General features: G+C 41.7%; 2 protein-coding genes across 5 annotated transcripts in view; one reads left to right on the forward strand and one right to left on the reverse strand.

Moving 5' to 3' along the window:
- safb (scaffold attachment factor B) overlaps positions 1-7,100 on the forward strand; it is a 44,524-nt gene extending 37,424 nt beyond the window's left edge. Inside the window, exons 22-23 of one of the 2 annotated variants that reach the window (XM_055658712.1) lie at positions 2,936-3,002; positions 6,712-7,100. In XM_055658712.1, the coding sequence (XP_055514687.1) occupies positions 2,936-3,002; positions 6,712-6,874 (230 nt within the window). In that variant the 3' untranslated portion in view covers positions 6,875-7,100. The remainder of the gene's footprint in view (positions 1-2,935; positions 3,003-6,711) is intronic. The other variant, XM_055658713.1, reaches the window with a different exon arrangement.
- A 131-nt stretch (positions 7,101-7,231) lies between these two features.
- Positions 7,232-14,336, reverse strand: part of LOC129711220 (zinc finger protein 462-like) — a 38,946-nt gene continuing 31,841 nt past the window's right edge. For all 3 annotated transcript variants that reach the window (XM_055658708.1, XM_055658711.1, XM_055658709.1), the window contains exon 11: positions 7,232-13,389. In XM_055658708.1, coding sequence (XP_055514683.1) covers positions 13,366-13,389 — 24 coding nt within the window. In that variant the 3' untranslated portion in view covers positions 7,232-13,365. The remainder of the gene's footprint in view (positions 13,390-14,336) is intronic.

Raw genomic sequence — 14,336 nt, forward strand, 5'->3', positions numbered from 1 at the left:
CCATTCTGTCTCATCTGTCTGCTCTCCCCCTCTTGTTCATCCTCTCTCTATCTCTCTGTCTGTCTCCCTCTATCTCTCTCTGTCTCTCCCTCTATCTCTCTCTCTCTCTCTCTCTCTCTCTCTGTCTCTCTCTCTCTCTCTCTCTCTCTATCTCTCTCTCTCCCTCTCTATCTCTCTCTGTCTGTCTCTCTCTATCTCTCTCTGTCTCTTTCCCTCTCTCTCTCTCTGTCTGTCTCTCTCTTTCTCTCTCTGTCTGTCTCCCTCTATCTCTCTCTGTCTGTCTCCCTCTATCTCTCTCTGTCTGTCTCCCTCTATCTCTCTCTGTCTGTCTCCCTCTATCTCTCTCTGTCTGTCTCCCTCTATCTCTCTCTGTCTGTCTCCCTCTATCTCTCTGTCCTGTCTCCCTCTATCTCTGTCTGTCTCTCTGTCTCTCCCCCTCCCTCTCTCCTATAACAATGGTGTTCCTCGGAAATCTACGATGTAGAAAATCGTGTTATTAGAAACAATTGTCAATGGGATAAACGGGGTATGGGGCTACAGTTTCTAGAGTCGGAATACTTTCCCTGCCGGTTTTAAAATAAATAAAGGTGTTTTTAAAAGTTGTTACTGCAAACTTCAAATACAAAAGGTTTTATGTTGCACTATTTAGTGTGGATTTGCACAAATGTCAAAAGCTTGCTTATTAGTTTCCAAAGCAAGTCTTAAATGGTCTCTTGTGGTTCATAATAAACAATGGTGTCTGATTACTCTGGGGAATGGGATTCTTTTTCTAAGACACCATTTTGCTATCAATTTCCAAAGTAACTTTTTCATCTCCTGTGGTCGAGATAACTAATTCAGCCCGTGAAATACGAATATTGTGCCCTAATTCATCTTTCGTGCTTTATCCAATTGGTTTATGGAAGCAACAGGTTACACAGAAAAGCTGGAGAAACTCAGCGGGTGCAGCAGCATCTATGACACAGATGGAAGCATATGTTATAGAAGAACTACCTTGGATGCAAACAAATGCAGTGATTTTGTTTGTTTTTTTGGGGGTTTTTTTTGCAACACCATTCAACCAAATGTTTGGAGAGGATGATGCATCCTGGCTTCTTCCTGCGATCCCCACTGGCACAGAAGTTAATCTTCAGTTCATTCACTCCATGTGATGGAAATAAATGGCTAAACACGGCTATGTTACAGAATCAGACAAAATCTTGATGACAACACTGAAATCATGTGCTTCAGATGTAGTAATACGGCCAGCCAAAATGTTCTTGCATAGTTACAGCATTGGCATCTAATTAACAATGTGGCAAATGATCTGGGTGTATCATGTTTGAAAGGTTCCTGGACAGTTCTATTAAGCATCATCTCAACAAAAACCTACATGCCTTTCTGCAGAGTCATCTAACACCCAGACCTTATTAGTTTTGGTCCAAACATGGACCAAAGAAATTAGTTCCAGAGAGAGAGAGAGAGAGTGTGCGTATGTGCTCACAACACAAAGACTAATTTGACTGTGGTGTCAAATAGTCACGGTAAAACTGAAGTCAGTGGTTATTGGGGTAAAATACTCCATTGTGTTGCGTTGTGGGCAATGCAAGATGGTTGTCATCGTTGATGGAGACTGATCGTTCCAGCCCAAACCATTTTGGGCTGCTTTATCAATGACCTTCCTTTTTTTACTGCTTGCACCATTCAATTCTATTCCGAACTCTTCTGCACATAAAGCATATGCCAAGATCTAGTCTACATTCAGGAATGGTCTGATTGGAAAATCATTGTGTAAAATTGTGGACAATTATGATCAGCAGCTAGTCTAGGCATCCATCCATGACATTTTTGTCACCATATTTTCCACTCCCAATATTCCTGGGGTCACTTGTAATTCAACTGACTCAGCCACATAATGTTCCTGCTTATCACCTTCCTGCAGTTGCCTCCACCACCAACGCTCACCTGGCTCCATCTGCCTTTTATTTATCTCATGTCTACCTCTATCCATCATCCATCTACCTCTGCCTCCAAATTCCACTGCTCCCCCTCCCTACAAATGCCCACCATTCTTAAGCCCTCCCTGGTTGTTTTTGCTTCACCACTACTCCCTCTATACTGGCTGACTTCCCTCTCCACTCTGTCCCAAAACAATGACCATTCCTTTCCAAACACAGTTGCTATGCGACTAGCAGATTGTCTGGCAGAATGTTTGTTGCATGTCCTAGTCACAAGCAGGGAAGGGGCTTGGTATTTTCTGATGTCTGGCTCACTGGAAACTTTCAGACTTCCAAGGCATAGGTCAGAAACAATCGACTCCAATTGCATGGCACTCAAGCTTGACGTCAACTAGAAAGCAAAAAAAGACGCAAAGTGCTGGAGTAATTCAGCGGCTCGGGCAGCATCACTGAAGAACATGGATGGGCAATGTTTTGAGTTGGGATCCTCCTTCGGACTCATCAGAACAAAGCAGTCTTGATTTATTTCTTTTTACTGCCCTTAGCATTTCACCATCACGCTGCCATCTACAAAATGTGGTGTAGCTAATCTGTCCGGTTCCTAGTCTCATGATGTCTGCAACCATTAAGGACCAGAACAGCAACTGCATGGAAACACAACCTCCTGCAGGTTTCTCTCAGTTGCACTTATTTCTGACTAGAAATATATATCATTGGCTGGCCCTTTATTAGGCTTGAATTCTGGAATGTCTTCACTGCATCTTTACCTTCATCAGATCCTCGGCATTACTTCAAGGACTTGTCTGTTTTTCTAAGGTAGTGATGGGCAGTCATTGCTGCACTTACCGGTGATACCTGCATCCAAAAGAATGAATTAATAAGCCACTGTAGGGACTACATTTGAGCTGAAATTTGTTGAATCTCTCATAAAGATTATTACTCATGGCTGATGTAAGGCTACTTCTTGTGGAGAATAACCCAGTATTCTGCCATTGTAGGAGGTGATAGGGGCATACCTGCCCAGTCTGGACAAGGTCATATGATGCAGCGAGGAGGAATATCGGGGTAAGAGGAGACATGCTTTATTAAGCGAGAAGCTGTTAGTTTTGGAGATTTTGGCTGCTGCTGAATCTAGCTGAGCACAAATATGATTTAGATGAGCTGTATTTGCTTAGAAATTGTTAGTGGCATTGGCCTTGTAATTTATATTTGTAATTCACTGGGATCTGACTGAAACCAACTCAATTTTATAGAATGAAAGCGGCCTTTCTTTACAGTGTCTCATGGAGAGGTTCAAGGGGTGGGGGGAGAGAAATACCTCAGTGGGTCAGCTACACAGTCTAGGGTATAATAAAGTTTGTCCACATTTATTGCCACATGCACCAATTAAGGTACAGTGATGTATTAAGTTGCCATACAAGTGAAAAGAACATAACACACAATATAATTTAGCATAAACATCAGCATTCTTCACTGTGATGGAAGGCAATAAAGTTCAGTCATCTTCCTCCTTTGTTTTGCACCAAATCGATGTTTTATTGTGCCCTGGAAATATTGCTGACGGGTGGGGATTAAGACACATTTGGAATATACTGAGGTTATTACAAAAATTGGAGGTGAGACTAATGCATGTTTTATTTTGAACTGGAAGCACCACATTGTTCCCTGGTATTGGTTTTGTCGCTAAAATGTAAAGTTGATGTTGCTGACTTGATATCGGTGGTGCTGTTCCGTAGATCTACAGTGCCCTCCATAATGTTTTTTTCGACAAAAACCCATCATTTATTTGCCTCTGTACCCCACAATTTGAGATTTGTAATAGAAAAAAAATCACATGTTGTTAAAGTGCACATATCCAGATTTTAATAAAGGCCATTTTTATACATTTTGGTTTCACCATGTAGAAATCACAGCTGTTTTTTATACATAGTCTCCCCCCCCACACCCATTTCAGGGCACCATAAAGTTTGGGACACAACAATGTCATGTAAATGAAAGTAGTCGTGTTTAGTATTTTGTTGCATTTCCTTCGCATGCAATGACTGCTTGAAGTCTGCGATTCATGGACATCACCAGTTGCTGGGTATCTTCTCTGGTGATGCTCTGCCTGGCCTGTATTGCAGCCATATATAGCTTATGCTTGTTTTTTGGGGACTAGTTTCATTATGCTACTACCATCAGCAGCTGATTCATCAATGAAGATAAGTGAGCCAGTACCTTCAGCAGCCATACATGCCCAGGACATAACACCCCCACCACCGTGTTTCACAGATGAGGTGGTATGCTTTGGATCTTGGGCAGTTCCTTCTCTCCTCCATACTTTGCTCTTGCCATCACTCTGATATAAGTTAATCTTCATCTCATCTGTCCACAAGACCTTTTTCCAGAACTATGGTTGCTCTTTTAAGTACTTTGTGGCAAACTGTAACCTGGCCATCCTATTTTTGCGGCTAACCAGTGGTTTGCATCTTGCAGTGTAGCCTCTGTATTTCTGTTCATGAAGTCTCCTGCGGGCAGTGGTCATTGACAAATCCACACCTGACTCCTGAAGAGTGTTTCTGATCAGTCGGACAGGTGTTTGGGTTTTTTTCTTTATTATAGAGAGAATTCTTCTGTCATCAGCTGTGGAGGTCTTTCTTGGCCTGCTCAATGAATCCTTTGCAATTAGTAAGCTCACCAGTGCTCTTTCTTCTTAACGATGCTCCAAATAGTTGATTTTGGTAAGCCTAAGGTTTGACTGATGTCTCTAAGAGTTTTATTCTTGTTTCTCAGTCTCATAATGGCTTCTTTGACTTTCATTGGCACAACTTTAGTCCTCATGTTGATAAACAGCAATAAAAGTTTCTAAATGTGATGGAAAGACTGGATGAAAGGCTAGGTGCTGAGAGCTCTCTTATACCTGCATTAAGAATGCATTTAAACACACCTGAGCAATTACAGACACCTGTGAAGCCACGTGTCCCAAACATTATGGTCCCCTGAAAATGGGGGAGGGGGGGGGGGTGAAACCAAAAATGTATAAGAATGGCCTTATTTAAAATCTGACAATGCACTTTAACCACGTGTGATTTTTTAAAATATTACAAATCTCAAATTGTGGAGTACAGAGGCAAATAAATAAATGACGGGTCTTTGTCCCAAACATTATGGAGGGCACTGTGATTATAACTGGGCTTTGCACTTCATGATGTTACCATACACGTTTAATGAATTGAGTTGGTAAGCTCCATTACTAAACACCCCAAAATTACCCACAAGCTGTGAAAATAAATAGTGATCATATTTCAGTTTATTCCCAATTGCTCAAATGCTTTTAAATTGGACCTTGTTGAACTCCATCAAAAATCGCCCATGTGTTTTTACAGCTTATGCTGTTTTCCATCATTTCTTGCATCCACTGCGTACATTTAGTTTCTAGAATTAAATACTTTCCAAATTAAACTTACAATCTTTGTGAATTTTTATTATCGATTAAGTAATTTAATAAGACTAGTTTCCTGCTGTTCTGTAGTCAGTGAAATGTCCAATATATCAGTTTCTATTTATAGGAGAAATACAATGAACTAATTCATGCCATATTACATTTCTGAAGGAAATATTGACAAGGGAACATGAATTATCCCTGGTCCCCTTAGCCCTTAGTACAAAAGATTTACTCAATCATAGCCAAGTTTTTTAATAGCTATAAAAATTGTTACTATAAGCTAAAAGCACAGATGACTACATGTTTACATTGTTTAATGAAATATCAGTAGCCATCTGTTTGGTTAAGTAACAGTTATTTCTATTTTTCAGTAACTTAGGTGGTTTTCTAAATCTCGATTGAAATAGTGTTATAACTAATTTGGCCCACATAATACAGATATTATTTCCTAATTCATCAGTCACGTTATATCTATTGTGTAATATTTTTATTGGTAAGGAGATTGCAAGACCAGGAGTTGGTTGGCCTGATAGTTATGAAACAATACAGTAGAAGAATCCTAAAAATTACTTTTTCTAAAATATATAAAATCTTTTGATGGAACTTTTGACTGTGTGTGTGTGTGTGTCTGCTGCTGCTTAAGGAAACGAGATGCAGAATATACAGCGGGGGGAAACCGTCGGGTTGTGTTAAATCATGGCAGATCAATATTTAAGAATTGGAAGAAGGGATAACCATGGTTATAGAAATGGGGCAAACACAGAAGATAAAGGTCACTGCTGGTTGGTAGGATAACATCGGTTGAGCAAAATGTTGTTTTTGCTAATTAATATTGTACAAAACTGGTTTTCTATTTCCATACAGTAATATTAAGTTCATAAACTGCTCGTTATGTTAAATGCTATTTGGTGTTGCAGTATGTTCATCAAGGAAGAAAAATGTGGACCAGTCTTACAATCATCGGTATCAATTTTTTTAAAATAGATAAATAAATAAAGAGATTGGACACAAGTGCGGGGATTCGAGAAAAATGCACATCAATATGTTAAATTGACATTTTTTTAATCTTCTGCGTCCTGTGCATATTGATACAGTATTCTGGCATGAAGTTAATGGGAAGAGATTTGGTGAGATTTCATTCTTATCTCAGATCTTTGTATGTAGTTTTTTCGATTTGAGGTTTGTAAACCAGTCTCTTGAGTTCTGCTATCTATAGATGTGATGCATCTACAGAGATCTAACTTGGACCACAACACTATCTTTGTGGACCTGCTCTGGCATATCTGTATTTGTTTCTTGTCCAGCATGAATTAAGCTTGAATGAAGAGACATATATCTTTTATTCCCCAGGCATGGAGGATTTGTGCAAGGGGGCAACCAGCAGGGTGTTCAACCGATGAACCGCACGGTCCAGATAGTGTCAGGAGGTGGCATGCAAGGAACAGGCAGCTTTAGTGACCAAGACAGAGTGCAGAGACCGTCCAATGATCCCCGTTTTCAGCGTCGCTACTAGATCTTGTTTCTTTTAATGGATTTTAATGTAAAGGAAATCTTTAGTGGTGCATAGTGCTAATCGCAGTACCATATTCTTGTGTATTTTTGTTTCCTGCCTCTGAAACCAGAATTGTTTTGGAATTACTGATCATTTCATGGTTACTTTATTGTTAAAGTACTTGTATTGAAATTAGGCTCTACTGAAGAGTCACTTCAATTTTCCATAAATAAAAGTTTAAAACCGACTTTGAGTATCATTTTGAGTTTTGAGTATCATTTCAAAGATAGATGCCAATTTGAGTCTTGCCTGCTTGATCATGTGCTACTATGAATGTGTGCTGACAGTTCTGATAAAGTACACTATTTAAAGAAATGTCTTTGCTTACACTTTCTAATCCTCTTCCATCTGGATCCCAATGTTGTTACCTTTTAAAGGTTATTGCAATATGTTTGGAGAGGTTGAGCCCAGGCTTCCATTGAGAAAATACATTGGGCATTTATCATTTTTGATCTTTCCACCTACTGTCTTATCTGTTGACTTGACCTGTCTCTATCCTCCTGAAGTTCACTCAATTACTGAGCTTTGCAGCATCAGCAAATTTGGATATAAACAATCATTGATGCTGTGGCCCGGGCTGTTCACAATCACTGCTACTGGTCACAGCCATTATCAATCAATCCACTTGAGCATATTAGCTCTCATAATCTTGTGGCACCTTATCAACTGCCTGGCTTGTCCTAATCTATTATAGACACCACTTCAAAAACAAATTATTGAAACATTATCCTTTCACAAGTTTATGTTGACTAGTTATTTTCAAAATGCTTTGCTACCTCTTAAGATTCCAACATTTCCATTTGTCTTTGTTTTCTCTCATCCTTAAATAGTGGCGTACTGCTTACTACCTTCCATTCCAGAATGTAGATGAAAGCCAATGTAATGAATGACAATCAAGATAGCACCTGTTGAGCTCAGAAAACAACTGGCCAGAACCCTGATGACTCCAGCCACCCCCTCATACTGATTACCACCATCCATAGAAGCAGAGATTCTATCAGAGCTGCCTGCTTAGAGTTGTGTATGCTCGTCAGCTTAGTTTCCTCCCCCACGCCACCTTCCTTTGACTGTAAAAGTAGTAGATTCTGAAAGTGTTTCTAGAGCTGATAAATATTTGACACTTTTGGCATCTGAATATCGGTTTGGATAAAGGTCCTCGACGCACATGAATTGCCCATGGGGGCTTCACAATTCTCAAGTATGTATTTTTCATCTCACATTTTTTCTGCAGCTTGATGTACCATTCCCATGTCATCCCTGCCCTCTAGTCTTCATTGTAGGTGACAATTTGTTTCAAGGAGATGGTCAGAGAACAACACTTCTGTGAAATCAATGACTGGCTGCCTGCCTTGGACCTGGAGAAAGTCTATTTGGAGCTAGCTGAGTCTTCTGCTCTCAACAAGGTGCTGCTGTTCTCCATCTGCAGGGTGGAACAGTTTCTCTTAACTGTTACCATCAGAGTCTGGAGTCCAATATTGTCCAGTCACGTCAATGATTCAATTAAAATCACCAGCCAGATCAATTGTCCAGGAATTCACCAGCCGTGTTGGGGGCTATTGGAACACAGCTAGCCACTCATTCTGCACTGGTGAAGTGTATGCATTGATCAAGCAGAGCAGAGTGTTTCTTTGAATTACATCTATAAGTAAATACCCATTGAATACCTCTTCAAATTAAGAGATGGCAAAGTTGCTACCCTGTGCCGTCACAACCGTATTAATGGGTCATGGGGCCATCACTGACCATTTCTGCTCATTGGAAATGTGATAGCTGCATTCTTGCATAAATATCACATCAGCCATGGCTTGGTATTCTAAGATGGCAACGCATTGCAGTGTTTTCCATGATGTGGATATTTTACACTAATAGTTTATGGTTTTTAAGTTCAAAGCTGCTGTTGCTGCTAATTGTCCTGTGCCAGCATACCCAGTTTTTTCAAACTCTTGTATTGTTTTGGGGCTTGGGTATTGCTTCCAATCTCCCCTGGGACAATCAGGCCTGTTCTCTATTATTATTATTATTATTATTAAGCTCTAACAATTACTGATCCAAGTTGGTAAGTTGGCCTCCTGGAGTATAGAAACATAAATAGGTGCAGGAGTAGGCTATTCGGCCCTTCGAGCCTGCACCAGCCATTCAATATGATCATGGCTGATCATCCAACTCAGTATCCCGTACCTGCCTTCTCTTCATACCCCTGATCCCTCTAGCCACAAGGGCCACATCTAACTCCCTCTTAAATATAGCCAATGAACTGGCCTCAACTACCTTCTGTGGCAGAGAGTTCCAGAGATTCACAACTCTGCGTGAAAAATGTTTTTCTCATCTTGGTTCTAAAGGATTTGCCCTCTATTCTTAAGCTGTGACCCCCTTGTCCTGGACTTCCCCAACATCGGGAACAATCTTCCTGCATCTAGCCTGTCCAATCCCTTAAGAATTTTGTAAGTTTCTATAAGATCCCCCCTCAATCTCCTAAATTCTAGCGAGTACAATCCGAGTCTATCCAGTCTTTCTTCATAAGAAAGTCCTGACATCCCAGGAATCAGTCTGGTGAACCTTCTCTGCACTCCCTCTATGGCAATAATGTCCTTCCTCAGATTTGGAGACCAAAACTGTATGCAATACTCCAGGTGGCCCGAGGACGCCACCCTACAACTCCAGGACTGCTTTGATCGCACCGACTGGGACCTGTTTGCACACAGGCAACCAGTGGTACAGAGGTAGACTTGGAGGAGTACACATCTACTGTGCTCTCCTACATCAACTGCTGTGTGGAGACTGTCACAGTGGACAAGCAAATAAAGATGTTCCCAAACCGGAAACCCTGGATGAACAAGGAGGTTCAGAATCTGCTAAGGGCACGCAACAATGCCTTCAAATCCAGGGATACTTCTTCCTACAGTGCAGCCAGGTCGAACCTGAACAAAGGCATAAAAAAGGCCAAAGACATCCACAGGCAAAGGGTGGAAGAACACTTCAATACCGCGGACACCAGAAGCATGTGTCAGGGACATCACTGACTACAAGAGCAGCCCCGCCTGCCCCCACAGTGATATCACACTGGCCAACGAACTAAACACCTTCTTTGCCTGCTTTGAAACTGGCAACCACCAGGAGTGGAATAACCCCGGCCATGGCGGAGGGACAGGCCTTAACACTGAGCACTCAGGAGGTACAGTGTGCTCTGCGTAGGATCAATCCATGCAAGGCTGCAGGCCCGGATGGAGTCCAGGGAAGGGTACTAAAGGACTGTGCTGTACAGCTGGCGGAGGTATTCGTGAGAATCTTTAATCTATCTCTGGCAACGGTCCCCAAGTGCCTGAAAACAGCCACCATAGTGCCGGTGCCGAAAAAGTCTAAAGTCACCAACCTGAACGACTACCGCCCGGTTGCCCCAACTCCAATCCCAATGAACTGCTTCGAAAGGCTATTCCTCTCCCACATCAAATCCAGCATCCGTGCCTCACTGGACCCTCATCAATTTGCATACAGGGCAAATAGATCAACAGAGGATGCCATCTCTCTGGCTCTTCACACTGTCATGACTCAGCTGGACAGACAGGGCACGTACGTGAGGATGCTCTTCATTGACTATAGCTCTGCATTCAATACGGTCTCACCACCAAACTCCGTCAGCTATGCGATTGGATCCTGAACTTTCTGACTGAGCGACCGCAGGCAGTGAGACTGAGCCCGCACCTGTCCTCCACTATCACCCTGAGCACCGGCACACCACAGGGCTGTGTACTAAAGCCCCATGCTCTACTCCCTCTTCACTCACGACTGTGTTCCTGCATTCGACACCAACACCATTGTGAAGTTTGCAGACAACACAACAGTGATTGGGCTGATCACCAACGGTGATGAAACAAAATACAGTTTCTGGGCACTCACATTTCAGAGGACCTCACATGGTCCACCAACGCCGCTGCGCTGGTCAAGAAGGAACAGCAACGACTGTTCTTCCTGAGGACATTAAAAAAGACTGGTCTGCCCCAACAGCTGCTGACAACCGTTCTACCGCTGCACCACAGAGAGCATATTAACGTATGGCATCTCTGTGTGGCATCTCAGCTGCACGGAGGCGGAGAGGAGAGCTCTTCAGCGCGTCGTCCACAGAGCGCAGAAGATTATTGGGACACAGTTACCAGCCTTGGAGGGCATCTACCACACACGGTGTCTCAGGAAGGCCATCAGCATCCATAAAGACTCCTCACACCCTTGTAACGGACTGTTCGAACTACTTCCCTCCGGCAGATGTTACAAGGCCTTCTACGCCCGAACCTCCAGACTCAGAAACAGCTTTATTCCCAGAGCTATAGCGGCTCTGAACCGGCCATGCTGAGTGCCCCCCATCCCCCATGGACTGTCTCCCTTGGATGGTCATGTCACACAGCTTATTTATTTATTTTACTTTTCTTTTACATCGGTTGGAAGCTGCATACTAAATCTCGTTGCACTAATGTGCAATGACAATAAAATATATTATTATTAGGTGTGGTCTCACCAAGACCCTATACAACTGCAGCAGAACCTCCCTGCTCCTATACTCGAATTATTTTGCTATGTCGGGCACTGTGCTACTCCAAGATCTGGAGTAGGTCAGGTGTGTTTCCTGGTCTCCTGGAGCATGTGCAATGCTACATTGCTCTCAGCCCCCACCCCCACCAGAACTGGGCTGAGACAGGTACAGGAGGTTGATTACTCTCCTTACAGGGAAGCAATTTTCCTTCATCTCAGTCTGAAATGGCCACGCCCTTTGACTCATCATCTGTGCACATATGACAAACTTGGCTAATTCCAAATGTGGCTGCAAGGGAAAACATTCTCCCTTACTGTACAAAATTCTTTGAAACGTCGGAGAATCTACTCAATCTTTTCTATTGCAGATCTACAACGTGGCCATCCCAGGAACTATGTTGACGAATTGACACAACACTCTGGAAAATTATTTTCAGGCAAGGAAACCAAACATGCCACTATACCATTTGTGTAGGAAGGAACTGCAGATGCTGGTTTACACCAAAGATTGACATAAACGCTGGAGTAACTCAACGAGACAGGCAGCATCTCTGGAAAGAAGGCATGGGTGATGTTTCGGGTTTCGACTGCTTCAGACTCAAATGAATTGGCCAACAGAATTATGAACTTGAACACAAACATTTTATTAACAACTAACATTTTTCAATATCAATTCCTAAAATTTAAAGAACGGAAATACTTTTCAGCAAAACCACTATATCTAATCATAAGAAAATAAACACATTTTTGACAAAACTCCCAGAGGACTGTCAAGAAATACATTTAAATCAAAAATTATTTAAAATCAAGGGATACAAATATTTAAGCAACACCAATATCAATTCTCTCAGGATATCACTCGCCCTCAGTTCTTGCAGAGTAAATCAATTCCTGCCCTCGCCGCCCCCCCCCCCCCAAATCCTTGCGTCCATCTTGTTGTACCCATTCAAGTCTGCACATAATAATAAAGCAAATTTGAACTGCAACCAATTGTGAGAAAAACACATTTTATAATAACTCAATTACATTCCAATATGATTTAACCACCAAATATAAATGTTCAATCAATTGTATAGGTGGGGTTAAGAGTGAACATGGGTTGCTGCTGCTTTATCTTTTCAGTGCACAATTCCTACCGCAGTTAAAGTCCACCAACTATCAAATCATATTAACAAATAGAGCAATGAGATCAACAACAAAAATTCTCTCCCCCAATAGTAATTCAGTTTCAAATTATAATCTCACCTCTTTTGAACTAATGCATAAATGTGTAATGTCTTTTAACGTTTTTGCTATAAAGGGATGTGAAAGTGAACTAGTGTCTGCTCACAATGACAAAAGCAACATTCTTTGGATTTCTGCAAAAATAACAAGCATAGTATTGCCGGATCTTGTTTGATCATTTTGGATGTTTGATAAAAAATACATACTGTACGTAAGTAATATTCTAGCTATTCATTCAAAGACCAAATAGGCTTATTTTAAACTATCAATGATTTTGTAACCACACAGATTGTCATAATAGGAATGTATCTTTTCACTTGGTAACTACTTTAATATTCGCTGCTCAAAATTAACTCAACAAGTAAAATACATTCTGGGCAACAGTTAACTACTTAGAAAAATGCACTATACTGCAGCTGAGTATTTGCTGTTGACTCCAGCACAAAATCTTGCAACCTTTATACAGCATTTTGATGAATATTGAGTTTATTAAATAAAATCATGTTCCTTCAAAACCATGTTCAAGAAAAAACAGAAACGACATACAGAATAAATTTTGAATTTATTCCACATCACTGGCTGCCATACTAAATGAAGATCCAAGGACAGTGCTGTCAAAATACCAAGAGATTTCTCTGTTCAAGTTTTCTTGCTTTATTCACATTCTTTCTAATTTTCTTTCAGTTCCTTGTCATCTTCCAATCTATTTACAGAATTGTACCATGAGAAATCTGGGAAAACAAGACATCCAATAAACTACTATATTCAGCTTTCCTTGTCAGAGCAATACAGCACAGAATAGATTCTTCGGCCCAACATGTCCATGCTGATCAAGATGCCTCATCGAAGCTAGACCCATTTGGCCATTATTCCTCTAAACCTTTCCTAACAATGTAACTTTCCAAATATCTTTTAAATAGTGTTATTGTATCTGCCTCAACTCATTCAGCAGCTCGCTCCATACATCTACCTTACTCTATGTGAAAAGGTTGCTCCTCAGGCTCCTATTAAATCTTTCCCGTCTCACCTTGAACCCTATGGCCTCGGGTGCTTGAGTCCCCTACTCTAGGAAAAAGACTCTTTGAATCCACCCTATATATGCACTTGGTGTAGTAACATTTAAAATAGACTTTCCTTTTATCCCGTTGATTTAAAAAAACCTCAGGTTTTAAAACACCTCGCAGTTTTAACCCGTTTTTCACCTCCCCCCCCCCCCCCCACGGTAGAGTGATTTCATTCCACAGGAAAGCCTCCCGTTTATTTTTTTAAAAATCTCGGGTTTTGAAAGCACTTCGTGGTTTTAATCTGTTTTCCACCTCTCACCCCCCCTGCCCACACACACACCTCTTCCCCCTCCCCCCCCCCCCCCCCAGCCCACGCTCCCCCTCCCATTTCCTCCGCCCCCCCCCCCCCCCCCCCCCCCATAAATTCCATTATTTTTTCCTTGTGTAGGGGGGGGAGGTCGCCTGTCTCCGGGGTAAGCGTCGACGCCACGCTCTCCCCCCCCCCCCTCCCCGCGTGGGACAGGGTCCAATGGGTCCCACTTGGTCTCGTAACACCTAAATATATTACTAGTTACATTGGGTGATAATTTTGCTAGTTTGTCTCAAATGTTAAGATACATCCATAGAATAGTTCTGAGGTGTACATTAAAATTCAATTGACAAATTAGAGTGTA

The sequence above is a fragment of the Leucoraja erinacea genome, chromosome 29 (genome assembly GCF_028641065.1).
Source record: "Leucoraja erinacea ecotype New England chromosome 29, Leri_hhj_1, whole genome shotgun sequence".
In the NCBI taxonomy this organism is placed as follows: Eukaryota; Metazoa; Chordata; class Chondrichthyes; order Rajiformes; family Rajidae; genus Leucoraja; species Leucoraja erinaceus.